Source organism: Haemaphysalis longicornis, unplaced genomic scaffold, assembly GCF_048455015.1.
Source record: "Haemaphysalis longicornis isolate Haplotype H1 unplaced genomic scaffold, Haemaphysalis longicornis Haplotype H1 scaffold_2, whole genome shotgun sequence".
Classification (NCBI taxonomy): Eukaryota; Metazoa; Arthropoda; class Arachnida; order Ixodida; family Ixodidae; genus Haemaphysalis; species Haemaphysalis longicornis.
Genome location: NW_027526295.1, coordinates 193,642,398 through 193,656,434, shown reverse-complemented (window position 1 = coordinate 193,656,434; position 14,037 = coordinate 193,642,398). Strand labels below are relative to the sequence as shown.

General features: G+C 50.1%; 1 protein-coding gene across 1 annotated transcript in view; it reads left to right on the top strand.

Annotated features, from left to right (window-relative positions):
* Positions 1–10,234: 10,234 nt before the first annotated feature.
* The window catches only part of LOC144169718 (sodium-coupled monocarboxylate transporter 1-like), a 57,728-nt gene continuing 53,925 nt past the window's right edge, over positions 10,235–14,037 (top strand). The window contains exon 1 of the mRNA XM_077699032.1: positions 10,235–10,540. Coding sequence (XP_077555158.1) covers positions 10,250–10,540 — 291 coding nt within the window. The 5' untranslated portion in view covers positions 10,235–10,249. The remainder of the gene's footprint in view (positions 10,541–14,037) is intronic.

Sequence of the window (14,037 nt, the reverse complement as noted above, 5' to 3'; positions counted from 1 at the left end):
AGCCACACAGACAGACAGACAGACAGACAGACAGACAGACAGACCAACATTTCTGCGTTTAAGTAGCCCGAGAAAGACTTTCGTCTTCAAAAGAACACCGTGAATACTATTAGCGACTGTGTGCTCAACGGCGCATTCACCAAGCCACCCCTGCAGGTATAACTAGTAATAAAACAAGGCTAATGTGATCCGCCAACGTGACGACACTACCGTATTTACTCGATTATAAGCACCCCCTTTTTTCCACGATCTCGATGCCCAAAGTGTGGAGGTTGCTTAGATTCGAAAAACTTAAATTACCCCAGCCCGGCTAGTTTTGTTCGCGGCCGTTTCTCGACGAGACTGGCGCAAGGAATAAAGGTTTAGGTTGCAAACATTCACAAATAAGATAGGTAGAGGCAGTGAATCCCCTGCCTACATCTGACACTCAGTCACTCTCACTGCCGCCGCTGTCAGTATCCCCCCAGCTGGTCGTCTTCTGTTCCATTGAAGTGGTCTGTAACTGTAAACTTCATAAATGACTTGGCCACAACGTCAACTCGGGCCCGCTTCCACGAGTCTAAAATCCGCCTTGGGATGTTTGCTTAGAAAAGGGGGTGCTTAGATACACAGGCAAACTTTTTCCAATTTTTTCCCCCTTAAGTAGGGGAGGGTGCTTAAAATCGAGTAAATACGGTACTTCCGAGACAGCTGATGCCGAGAAAACATTCGCACCGTGTGTGTCCTTTCATTTCAAGCGAGCTTTCAGGGCCGAACAATTGCCAGAGCAGTCAATGGCGCTCTGGAAACTGGTGCACTGGACTAGGGGCACCCGCCACGTCGTAACACTCAACGAATATAATCAAGTGGTTAAGGCGTAGCAGTAATTCTTTGCCGAGTACCGCCACAGACAGGACGGTGTAACGCCCTGAGTTTCCACGAAAATGCAGATTTGGTGAAACTAACCCCTGATTTCGTTGTAATAGCAGGAATGGAGTTATTTGGTCGGACAGAATTGTGAAAAACGGAGAAATACGAAAAATAGAAAAATTAAAATGTTCACAAAAACGACCTGACGAAATAAAAATGCATCTTTTACTACTCCCCCGAGAACTGAAAAATAAACTAAAGGAGTCCGCGAAAGGACTTTGGAAATACGTATAAAAATAACGTAAATGGACCAACTCTGCAGTACGCATTGCATATCCGGAAAAAAAAAAAAGTTGAGTGACACGTATACGTGTAGGTCCTAAGATGTACGACGCGATAGCGTTACTTCGACGTCGAAGGAGCGTTTTGGAATGGAGTTTTACGTTCGAAATTTCTACTTTCCAAGCACGGACGTTCAACAAAGAGAGAAAGACTAGCCTCAATGGTATGAAATTGTCCTGGCACGAAGAAAGACACCATCTACGCTTGTGAGGCTTAAGATGTGGGCGTGAAAGGTTGCGGCTGCTTTTAATGTTGGTCAGGTTCAGCGACACTGTAAGTGGTTCAAAGTGCTTATTACCTCATGTCGTGACCGGTCGGAATGATTGAATGATTTGGTTTTTGCTTTGAGAGAGAGAGATAGAAAACGAATACCTACGTTCAGTAAGAAACAGGGGGGTGGGGGGGTGGGGGGGCAGAGAGAGAGAGAGAAGAGAGAGAATAAACTTTAAAGGAGCACTGACACAAAAATTTTGCATCTTTTTTTTTTTTTTCGATAAGTAGCTAGTGACCTACTTATAACCTGTAGAAACCTCATTTGCTTCAGCGTGCGACGGTTGTTTAATTAGAGGCATTTTCAATGCGGCCAGTCGCAGTTTCGGTTTCAGCGAGTGCCGCGAAACGATGGATTTTGAGGATTTTATGTGAACAAAGCTGACCACCTGACCGTCGGAGGGATATCACAGAGCAGAGCCGCCGTAGCACTGTCTAATTCGCATCGACGGCAGTTTCTGCGAATGCCCCCACGTACTGATTTCGTGAGGCGCTTAATTAAAAAGCGACCGTGGATGTGACGCAGGCGCTGCGAGTGCTAATGCTACCGCGGCTAAAGAACGACGCGCGACGCTCGAGACGGTGGGTGCCAAGACGCGCGCTGGGAGCAGCCGGCCGGTCTGCCTACAGGTCCGCCTACAGATGTGTTCGGCTTAGCACTGCGGAGGATATTCGAGTGCCGCTCTCGTAAGCGGTGCAAATGACAATTTTTAAGGCAACCCGCCATCGCATCATTAACTCCTTTCTCATGTAAGCCCCCATGGTCGGGACTTGGGGACAATTTCGTGCAGCGGTAACAAGCTATCACTCGAGCTACCTCCGCCGGCTTGGGCCACTTCGCGGCCGTGGCCGCCGCCTGCACAGCGACCGTGCGGCTAGCTCAGTGGGCTTCTCGTGCCTCCGGCGCGTTTTCGCATCCAATGGTAATAAAAAGTAACAGAAACAGAGTACCTGGAATCGCTGTAGAACTTTGGTCGCGGCCAGCTGCCCGATGAGCTGACGAAATCACGGCGCCTCCGCCGCCAACGGTCGGGTCGTTCGTTTTCGAGAGCAGAAGCTCCGCCCTCCGGCCCTCCGATTGGAGCGGCGAGCCGGGCGAGCAGGCGAAAAACGCCGGTAGTGCGGAAGCGGCAAACACAAACTCGTGACGTGTTTGGATGTTGTTTATTTACACAATATCCTCGGGATGTCGATTGCGCGTGGTCCTCTGCTGGCTGCTCGGTTGCGTTTCGCACACTTTAAAATTGATTTTTAAATATGTTCTAGGCTGTATTCGCCGCTGATATTTTGCAGATGATGTATATGTGTTCCCACCAATCTATCTCCGAAGTCATCTCGCCTTCATAATTTTGTGTGATTCAGTGAGGGGTCCTCATTCCAGGATGCCTTAGCTGGCCAAAGCTCTATCCCAAAGCTCCGTGGAAAGGTGAATGTTAGGGGGGTCTAGGGTAGACTTGTCGCAGCCGCCCACTGTGTTTCTGAGAGTCCCATGCTCTCCACAGAAGCGAAAAAGTGGAGAAAAGTGTGTCCGATCCAAGAGGTGGGATGTGGGAAGGTGCTGACCCGCAGGGCGCGCAATAGTCTTTCCTGGTCCCTCGGCAGCGATTTATGGCGTGCAGAGTAGGCTTTACGGGACAGCCTATAGTGATGCGTAATTTCCTGGTATGTGACAACAGGTTGCATGTGCTGGGGGCCCGAAGACCAGAGGCCCGGCTGCAGCAGCTCGTCTGCTGCCCTCTCAATCAGATCGGGCTTATCTTAAGGTGACGAGCTGTTCAAAGCTGCCTTCCATTTATCCACAGAAGTGGAATATGTAATGTTGGAGTTGTTCTTCCCTGAACGTAACCTTGGATATGCTAAGTTGCGTGTAAGAGGGTGAATGTTTTCCGCATTTATCCCAGTTTTCTGTTAACGTCGGATGTTTCCTACCAAACAACTTCGCCCATCTAAACGTGCGAACATATAGATTGGTTTGTTTCCTGCTCGGAGTTCTCGATTCTTCAGCTTCGAGGCCCTTAGGGTAGTCCACTGCGACGATTGTTGCCTCAGTACTTTCTCACATTCCGGTGTAAGTGTAGGCTTTGTTTGAATGTTTTTGGCACTCTAATCGAATAAATTTGACCTTAGCTACTCGCTTCTCCTAGTGTGGGTTTGGGTCCAATGAATTCGTTAGGAATAGTTTTTTATGAGGAGTCGCTGGATCGTTGACATGTCCATCATGGAGTCCAGATGACTTTCCTCAAAGTGAGGGGCGGGGAGGGGCATCTTGCATACGATAGCCTGTCAAGATTTCCAGGAGAGTGGCTTTGCTGGTGTCTTCAAAGGTATACGTATAAAGACCCAATTTCAGGACCTCTCGATAACCGTGAAAATTGGGAGATTGAGGGCAACCTTATATGCTGTCCTGATGAAGTCGTTTATTTGGTTTTCTTCGGTGAGGGAAATTTCGTAGTATGTACGGCAGGCCGTACGATAACCGGCTCATAATATAAGTGGCTGCATAAGTCTTATCGTTTCCTTTTTCACTCAAGCGGTTCCCTGATTAAGCATTTTCCAACGTGCCCTAATTTGTTAAAGATTTTTTTATTTTTGCGACTCTGAGAACGGCTTTGACGCTTCTCAGTACGCCATGCCGAGGATTCCTGCGTAAGTGTTCGCTGGGATGACAGCATTAAAGGGGCCCTGAAAGGCGTTTTGAGCACACTACATGAAGTAGCGCAATCGTTAGATTGGGTCGTCAACGTCATCTGTGCCAAGCATTATTCTTTTACGCGCAGCGGAAAGCTCACAGTTTTGTTACAAAGTTTGTCGCTTTTTTCTCACCCTTTCCTTCGTGTTTTTGGACGCCGCCATCTTCACATGTCTACATCATCGATTCCCAGATGTTCGTCATGAGCTAGACATCCTGCTATTGGGCCGCTTTTTCACGCACTTCCGGCAAAGAGATGAGTCGTCTGCTCAGCGTCGGCTCGCCGGCTGATCTGCCAGCGGAGTGCCGGAGTGCTTGGACATTTTACGACAAACGAAACAAGTGTAAACAAACGCTTAACCGTTTGTATTGAATGCAACACGGCCATAACACGACATGGATATTCGTTTACCTGAGTACGTTCCATAAAGAAAGCGTTGAAGCCCCGTGGCACTTCTTTCGTGCAATCGCAGAGAACGCCCTGAGCCGAATGCCCGGGTTTGACGCATACATTTTATTCAACTTCAAAACAATCGAGAGATGCGTTTCGAACGAACACAATGTCACAACATGCGTTGCAAGTCTGAACCGCGATTGACAGACGATGGGTTGCTTCCTCCTAGCTGCCCGTCGTAAATTCGGCACTCACCTCGCGCGCGGTTTGCGGGGACGAACAGCAAGTCACTTAACTCTGGCGCACAAGCCGAGATGGCTTTTAGCCACGCACACTGCACATACCCCATGCGAGGTTGAGTCGTACGTCGCCCGAGAAAGATAATCCAGACCATGGGAAGCACTATCCACCCGCAGAAGCACAACGTCGCATTTCATCGCAAAACAAAGGCGTCCACAACACACACACCATCGCCTCCTGTAATATCAAACGCATCTCGCACTTCCCAATGGGAGTGAGTGGTACGCCTGCAGTGCCCACATGTCGCGAGGTGGGGCCCCGAGCTGAACCGGGATCACGCAACCGTAACTGACTTCTAGAGCGGTTGGTGCCTTGTTGCCAAGGCAACCGATGTTTGAGATTGTCAAAGAAATGGCGCTCGCTCCAGCGCTACAAAGCTCAGAGCCGCGCCGGAGCATGTTTTGCCAATGTTGCCGCTCTCCACCACGCGTCGCCCCAAGCTGAACTGGTCACATGATTGAAGTGTTTTGTGCACGGGTTCTGTATCGGTTTGAAATGTCTTTTTCACATGCCGCCGGCAGGAATTACCACCGCCGCAAAATAATACCCGGCACCAGCGGGGCCACATCTGATACGGCACTTTTTGGATAAACAGTGCGCGGTGCATGAAAGGGACCGAGCGCACGATCCTCCCCGAGCGGCTGCGAGTTCACCGCCGATAGCAACTCCAGCAACGTGCAGCGCGAAAGGGCATGGCCAGGCCGCCGCACAAATGCAGCCAGATTTTTCGTTCGCTTTTCCAGCCTTGAGCGGAGTGCGGGATTCATGGTGTCAACAAAGCTTGCCCGTAGCAGACGGCAGTCTAGGAGCGCCATAGCGGAAGTACGTCATCGCTGAGGAGCGCAGCATCATGGGAGGGAAGGCTCGCGCGCCGTCAACAGCGAAAGGAGGAGGAACCGCGGCGCGACGATAATGCGCGGTTTTTGATTTACGATTTCTCAGCTAATACTCATCGCTTTAACAAAATTCTTGCGGGAGGATATTGCTAATACACTGCTTTATTTTGTTACATGCACATCCATGCATCGACAGAAGGTATTTCAGGACCCCTTTAAACATTTTGGGGTGAAGCCCCGGTGTTATGAAACCGGCGTCTATCCGATCACGCTATCACCGCATTCCGGGCTCACAGCATTTCCTTTGGGTTCCTAGCACGGGCGTTGCCTTTGTGCCTTGGCCGCGGGTTCTAGCGTGTGCTAACGCTCTCCACTTTTGGAGAGCTGTGAAGGCCTGCGGACGAAACTATACGGGCCTGCCAGTCATGGGGAACTTTCAGCGGAAATTTAATTAAGCTTGGAAATAAATGTGAGCTGCAACAGCCGAGTCTCCGACGAAGGGAGAAAGGCCGCCAGCTCTGCTGTTTCTCCAGTCTTGCATGATTAGTGCAAGCTGTGCATTTTTTTTTTTCACGGCACCCTCCTCCACGCCATTCATCCCACCTCCTACTCCGCCACCTGCAAGTACTGTCCCCAACCCTGCACACTGTATCATATGATTTGGGCGTGCTCCCACACACCATCCCTCCCCCCTACTCCCTCCCCCAACCATGAGCAGTGGGAAGGCATGCTAGCCAGCCCGGACACCGGCGATCAGCTTCGGCTGGTTGAAAGGGCCCGCCTGGCAGCGACCGCCCAGGGACTTCGGGACTGAGAAGACCCCCCATTGCCACTACTACAAAAAGTAATATTGAAATAAAGTTTATTCCTCCTCCTCCTCCTACCTCAGTTCGAGCCGCAACCTCACTCAACCTCAAACTAGTCACTGAGCATGTTACACCCCTCGACCTTACCTAAAATTCATCTCAAATGGTGAGGGTGAGCCACGGAGAAAGAAGTGTTTGCTCCGTGGGTTGAGCTTTATTATTTAAGGTTGAGGTCACCCTCACGGACCCAAACATCATGAGGTTGCCCTACTCTGGTGTTTGCGTTGCTGTACCTCTCGCCAAATTACTTGAGCTTTTGGAAGCCTCACAAATTTTAATTATATAGCGCTTTTAATCGATACCCCGAACGCATTAAGTTTTTTACATTTTCATTTCATTCTGTGTATACTGATTTTCACTTACTGATTTTTGTTCCTTATTCCTGTTTGAATTTACCTCATCGTTTATGCTTCCTTCAGACCAACTAATGAACGCTGGTGAATGTAACTGAGCCCGAATGGAAGCCAGCAATCCCCGCGGCACGGCCATTATAATATTCGTCATCACAGAGGGTAGAATCGCACCTCACATCGGGGAATGCTTCCAAGCTCGTGCATTATGTGCACCAATATTTATTCGAATGCATTGATTAACTCTGTGGGTCGAAAATACAGCCTCTCTGGCGCGCAGACAGCACACAAAATGACCACCGGGTGGCGCGCCAACTGGCCGACGGCTCAAACAAAAACAGGTTGAAGAAAGCTCCACTGGCGTCATGTTTATCAAGGAAGCCCCTAAAACCACAGGTAAGTGACTGAGCTGGAAAGAAATTGAGGTCGGGATGGGATTCGAACCAGAGACGTCCGGAGAGCGAGACCAGCACGAACCCCAATCACTACCACAACCAGGTGACTCTGGTTGCCAACAGGTGGACCAAGTGAATCCGCTGCGGTCTTCGATCTAAAAAGGGTGTGTTTGAGACGTGTACTGAAGCCCACATCTATATTTTGAGCAGGCGAATGACAGAAGTGTGAATTAGGTGAGCAGCAAAGTAAGTTCCCGTTAAATGTGCCTTTTGCTTGTCCATGCGAACGCGGGTACGGGCCAAGTCATAGTATCGGTGAGAAGAACTAAAAAACAAACAGAAAATGATGATGATGCTATTGTAATGACCCGCTTGGCAACTGGACATTAATGCTTACGCAACAAGTACATCTTAGGGCGTGCTATAGGTGAAACCATAATTTTTTGTTGAACTATTTAGTATTTATGTATCTATTGCGGACTAAATGTAATCGATACAGAATTAAAAATATGACCATAAATGTTTTTCTTTTCTAAATAGAGTGACTGCGGTTTGGTGATCCGCATTTTCATCCCAACACTTTTCCGCGTAATATACCAGTACAACAAAAACTGCAGGTGTGCCTGCGAATATATTCTAGTTCATCACGGCAGCTCGCTTTTCTTCTTCTGCTGCTGACGTCACGAGGGGGTCACGCGCCCCCATCCCGGGAAGCACACGAGGAAGAAGAAGCGGGCCTCGGGTGCGTTTTGATCCGCTGGGCTGGCCTTCGGCAGTGCGGAGTTGTCGTAAAATTTTTCAAGCCACTCATCCCCATCATCGACGTTCTATATCAGCTTCCAGGAGAATGGGTTCCCTCTCCGAATTTTGGAATTTCTTGCCGAGCAGCAGCACGTGAGTAGTGCATGCATGGTCACCGGTAATGACTTTCTGGAGGGTTCGGTCTATTCAGAGGGAGGCGAACGCACCACGGCCATTCACTTGCACTGTCCGGCGCCCGCAGTGCTACGCCGAACGTAATGACGCTGGTAGCAAACTGGTAGCAATGGCGTCTCAGCGCGAATTCCTTTAGAATTGGTCACCTAAGCTTCGCACCGGCTTCCTGGGGATGAGCGAGGCGCATGAAGTACAGATGCAACTTCCAGAGAAGCGCGCCTTTCTGTCGATGCTCAGACCTCGGTCCTATTCCTATAAATGTGCCCTATTAATGTGCAGGGAATAGATGGGTCACGCCGTCAAATAAATTAGGGCGTGGTTAAAACGTGAGAATGTAAAGGCAAAAAGCTGGTTGAACATTACGTTGACCTGGTGTTGAACTTTCTGTTGAACGTTGCGCCCGCACCTGTCATTATTCCGAAGCTCGTTTCCCGCGCCCTCCATCGCCAGGAGCCTCTTGTCCGTCCCCGCCGGTACTTTCCCCACTCAAAGGGACTCGCACTGGACGTGCAGCACCCGCGGCCTACCCTCCTCCGGCACTGCTCTCCGTTGCCCTTTCTCAGAGCCCTCCTGCAACCTTTCTCCGGCACTAATGTCTATCGTTCACGGCTCAGAGAATAGCGCGCGCGAGAGAGAATGCAGTTTAATGATTCTAACGAGGTCTCTGCAGCAGATAGCCTAACATGCTACGTCAGGTGAATAATAAAACAAATGAAAAAAAAAAAAAACCCCACCGACTCGAGGTCTGTAGACAGAGTTCAGCAGTTCATGGTAAAAATAGAATAAATGGTAAGGCACACTGGAACGCACTAAAGAAATGTTCGCTTTCAATTTTAGCAGAGTTCTGGCACCCCGCAGCGACCACACGTGGTCATGAGTTCTCGAGGTCAGGTTAAAAATGAACGAAGTGGTAAACACGCACTGGAGAAATGTTCACATTTAAAATTTGAGCACAGTTCAGAAAAGCGCGGAGCGACCACACGCGATCATGGCACGTTCAGAGCTAGCATAGCAGTCATGGTGAACACAACCCCGAAATGTTCCTAGGGACACCACGTAGAGTTTGAGAGTGCAAAGGTGATAAACACGATCCTGTAGCACACGTCGCATCAATGATCGGCACTGTTAAAAAACCTGAACATAGGCCTGAACTGCGAAGGAAGCTTAGGAGACTCGCGATTTTCTGTACCTCACAAAGCGTTAGCTTGCACCATACAGTCCTAAGGCTTTCGTATTGACAGTAGCGCCATTTACCCGTGCGCACAGAGTGACTCGAGATGAGTTAACGGCGCGTTGCAAAATGGAGTGCGTACGCGAGTGCAGGGCCGAGTAGGCGGCAGAATACGATGGATTGGGATTGACGACGACGAAATGTCGATACTCGTGGACAACAAAAGGAGCGACGGGCAGCAAACGCCACTGCTAATGCGAGGACACGTGACCACTGAGGCGGCAAGAACCTAAAGAACTGCCCGCGCGGTTTGCAAGGAAAGTGCGAGAAGCCCCGTGTTGCGGGCTTCTCCCAGCCGAAGCAAGGCGTGCGCGTCGGCAGCAGCCTCATATTTGCAAGGAAGAGGGAATAGGCATTCACGCAATCTTACAGATCCAATTATTTTTTTTGTTTGGTAATGGTGATTTCCTTTTCTGGCGATTCCGGTACAACACACTGTAGATGTTCAGTGGGTTTTAGACAGACAGACAGACAGACAGACAGACAGACAGACAGACAGACAGACAGACAGACAGACAGACAGACAGACAGACAGACAGACAGACAGACAGACTTGGTTCCAGTATATAAGACAAGCTATCGCCCTCAATAGCGTTTAAAATGGCAATTAGGTGAGTTGTTTATGGAATGACCAACCTACAATGTCGATACATGGCGGCTCCCTGTGATGACTGTCCTTCAAACGCGACCATGCCCGATCGTCCAATGACGCGCACACCGGCAGGTCAGCGTCGGACTCGTCGTCGCTGGTGCACCGCTTCACCGTGTGGGACTACCTGGTGTTCGTCGGCATGCTGGTGGTGTCCGCGGCCATCGGCGTCTACTACGCCTTCTGGGGCACGCGCAAGGAGACCACCGACGAGTTCCTCATGGGCGGCCGCACCCTGCGCGTCCTGCCCGTGGCCCTGTCCATCCTGGCCAGCTTTATGTCGGCCATCACGCTGCTGGGCACGGCCGCCGAAATATACGTCTACGGGACCCAGTACATGCTCATCGTGGTCTCCTACTGCCTCGTCATTCCGGCCTCCGCGTACCTCTACATGCCCGTCTTCCACGGCCTGCAGATCACCAGCGTCTACGAGGTGAGAGGACCGCGCTGCGACGCCGCTTTTCACTGAACGCATTCACTTCCGCCTTTTATGCATAAGGCTGCGGATGCTGCAATACAATTCCGGGTTACTTCAATAAAACATGTTGTTGGTCGAGTTGGTTCATTCTGAATGGGAGGCTCAGCGCAAAGAAGACGAGGACGGCACCTGTTTCGTCTGTCACCGCCTTTGTCTTTTTTTGCGCGAAGCCTGACATTCAGTTCCGGTTTAGCTACTGTGTCGAATGAGTTGCTCAGGACAATGAGGAAAGGTAGAGTACGGCACTTATTGGAGTATAATGGCCGGTGTATTCATGGGCAGGAATGCACTCTCTACTCATTCACTAACGGGATGACTAGCTCATGAAGGCAGGAGCGAAGACACCGCTGCTCAAGGGGATCGATGGCGTGTCATCGTACTGTATGTTCCCCCTCCAGTATCTTCCGCTTGGAGCGGGAGCACGCTCTATTCCGCTCCGCACTTACGCTAACTGGTGACCTTCTATGAGGCCTATATTTTCTTACAACGGCCACACTAGTGCTGTCTCTTTATACCACCCACCACGGTTGCTCAGTGGCTAAGGAGCTCTGCTGCTGTCCAAGGCGCTGTATCGGTGGGGGTACTACTTTTTCAATTAAAGCAAAGCTTTACTACTTTCGTCCAGCGGTTTCGCGGAGGATGCGGAAGTTAACCTTTTGACTGGAGACACCTCCCTTGCGACCTCTCCCCCCCCTCCCCCCTCCCCCCGGCGAAGCGCATCGCGTGATTCGCCGGGCCCGCTTTCGGCGCTGCGCACAAGGCCTCGTTTTAAGTCGTTCTGCTCACATTGCCGCGAAGCATGCAGGGGGTTTGTTTATTAACGCGATAGCGTTATTAGGCTCATTTTTCGATTTCCCCGTTGCCGCTAGCCGTCCGCTATCAGCCGTGTTCATCAAGTGTCCTGGGAAATACGTCATCGCTGCGATCCGGAAGCTACGACTGAAGCAGCAAGATTCGAGGGCTCGCCTGAATCGGGACAACTGAAGTGTGGAAAGGAGGACAATGATACTACGGCGGAGACGAAACAAAGGACATGCATTTCAGCAGGTGTCGCGCCTGAGCAGTGTAGTTCGTTCAACGCCAAGTCGTTGGTAGCATACTAGACAGACACGGTCGCCAGCCATACCCGCAACTGACGCCACAACATCAAAGCGTCTTTCCACCGGAAGATAGAAATAACATTCCGGCAATTCATGATTCGAAACTATACCTGGGTTACGAGGCACCGTAACGCAAGTTTCCCGAACAACTTCGACTACCTGGGGATCTTTACCGTCGCCGAAGTGTCGACAAACGGGCGTTTCAGTTTTGTGCTTCCATCAGAAAGACGGCCGCCGGGGACGGGAACCGAACCCACGTCCTTGGGATCAGCAGCGCGACGCCTTACCCACTGGGCCTCCCTGGCGTGTTTTCACCGGGGCTGATGCCGGCGCCAGCAATTGGTCACCTAACTAAAACAGGGGGCAGCGGTTAACGACAGTCTCTCAGAACTCACGGAAGAAATTGATTATGAGTAGAAGCGAACTAAAAGAAAACCCAAGGTTCTAATCAAATGGGTTTTCAAACTGCGTTACAACATACCCGCGGTTCTGTCTGCGCTGCAAGTCTTAGGTTTCATGCTTGTCCAGGATTAGCTTGATTATCATGCTTGCTGCTGCTAAAACGATTTCCAATCCCATCCAATCCAATTTAAACCAATCCCATCCAATCCAATCCAATCGCGGCGGCGGCGGCTCCGGCGCGCCAGCTGAGCGCCGTGAGATGTCACTGCTCCTCGCGCATGCTCAGCACGGCTTTCAAGGAACCACGTGAATATGCTCAACCTCGGCTAGTGTAGCTCACGCTACAAAACTCTTCTTCACCAAAAACGTGGATCCAAACCAGCACAAGCACAGGCAGGATCAAGTTCATTTGAGGAAAGTTTCAAACTCATGAGACCACAGTATACACCGACTTTGGCACGTACGAAAGTACGAGGCAGCAGCTGTCGTATTCTTAACTACTTCGGCAATCGTTGTGATTGCATGGCCCCTCTACGTACAGGAACAACGAAACGGAAGTTGGATACATCTTCTTGGCAATCAGACAAGCGGAAGTATCGAATGGAAGCGTAAAGATTGTTTCAGGCTCTCGAAGGCCATTAGACTGTTTGCTGCAGGCAGAATAACTAAAAGCTTCTGTAAGATACTCCCTTCCACAATTCAGAATATTAATAACGTCACCTGGGCGCCCAGACTCAAGGGTCTGGTAGAGAGCGAGGCACCGACCAAGAGGCACCGGAACTCGCATACCGTGCTCCTTGCGACCACGACTACCGCACCCCCCCCCCCAAAAAAAAAAAAAAAGAAAACGCCAAGAATGTCTCTTCATCGAGCACAATTTTTCCCTAGCTACAAGGAGGTCTAAATGCCGAAGATTAGCGAACTCTGTGGAGGATAAACCAACACAAGCATATACAAATCCGTGGGCGAGGACGTTTGGTGGGAACATTACACAGTAACTAACACTGCTGAAATCAGAGAAACGTTCATCCTTTTCCACGCAACCTATGTATGTCCAAGGGTATGCTCAGAAAAGAACAATTCAAACATTGCATGCTCCACTTGTATCAATACATGGGAGGCAGCTTTGACCAGCTCGTTACCTCAAGATCAGCGCGAGCTGATGAGAGGGCAAGGAAAGAAGCAGCTGCATCTGGCGCCCTAGACTACAGGTTCCACCTTTGAGCACCTTACCATCTCTTTACCCCCTTTTCCTAAAGCTCAACTATTTCCCCCGTTACAAAGATCTTCATACACACACACTCTCTCTTACTCTCTCTCTCTCTTCGCAAAAAGCAAAAATGTTCAGTCCGGCCTAAGCATCGGAGAGCAAACGCTTTGAAACACTGACACTGACACCTTCTCGCGACTCAAACTGCCAACAACCAATCCGCAGCCGTGACCTTTTCCGCTTACATCTTAAGCCATAGAAACGCAGAGGGACTTTGTCTCTCCAGGGCCACGGCGATTGAAAACCCTCCCTGATAGTCTTTCTCTCTTCGCTGGCCTTCAGTGCTCGTAACGCGTCGGTCATAAATACAGCAACTGCGTTCGAAAACGGTCCCTGGCAGTCGAAGTAACGCTATCGCGTCGTACATCTTAAGACCCATACGTAGATGTCACCTGCAACTTTTTTTTTTAATTATATAGCTTACTTTAGTGAAGTTTGTGTTAAAGGTGCTATCAGTGCTATTCTAACGAGGATACCTTCCGAATGAACGAAAATTATTTTGTCTTCATGGCCCTTTTAAGGCTTACGCCTGGAGGGTCAGTTTCTTCTAGTTTCACAAAATAAATAAAAACTTGCTACCAGGCAAACTTATGGCCTCCCACGACTGGTCACAGCGTTGTGTTGGCGTGTCTGGTTGAGCGTACAAAAGTAAATCGCCCGTGGAGTGGTTGCTCGCCCGA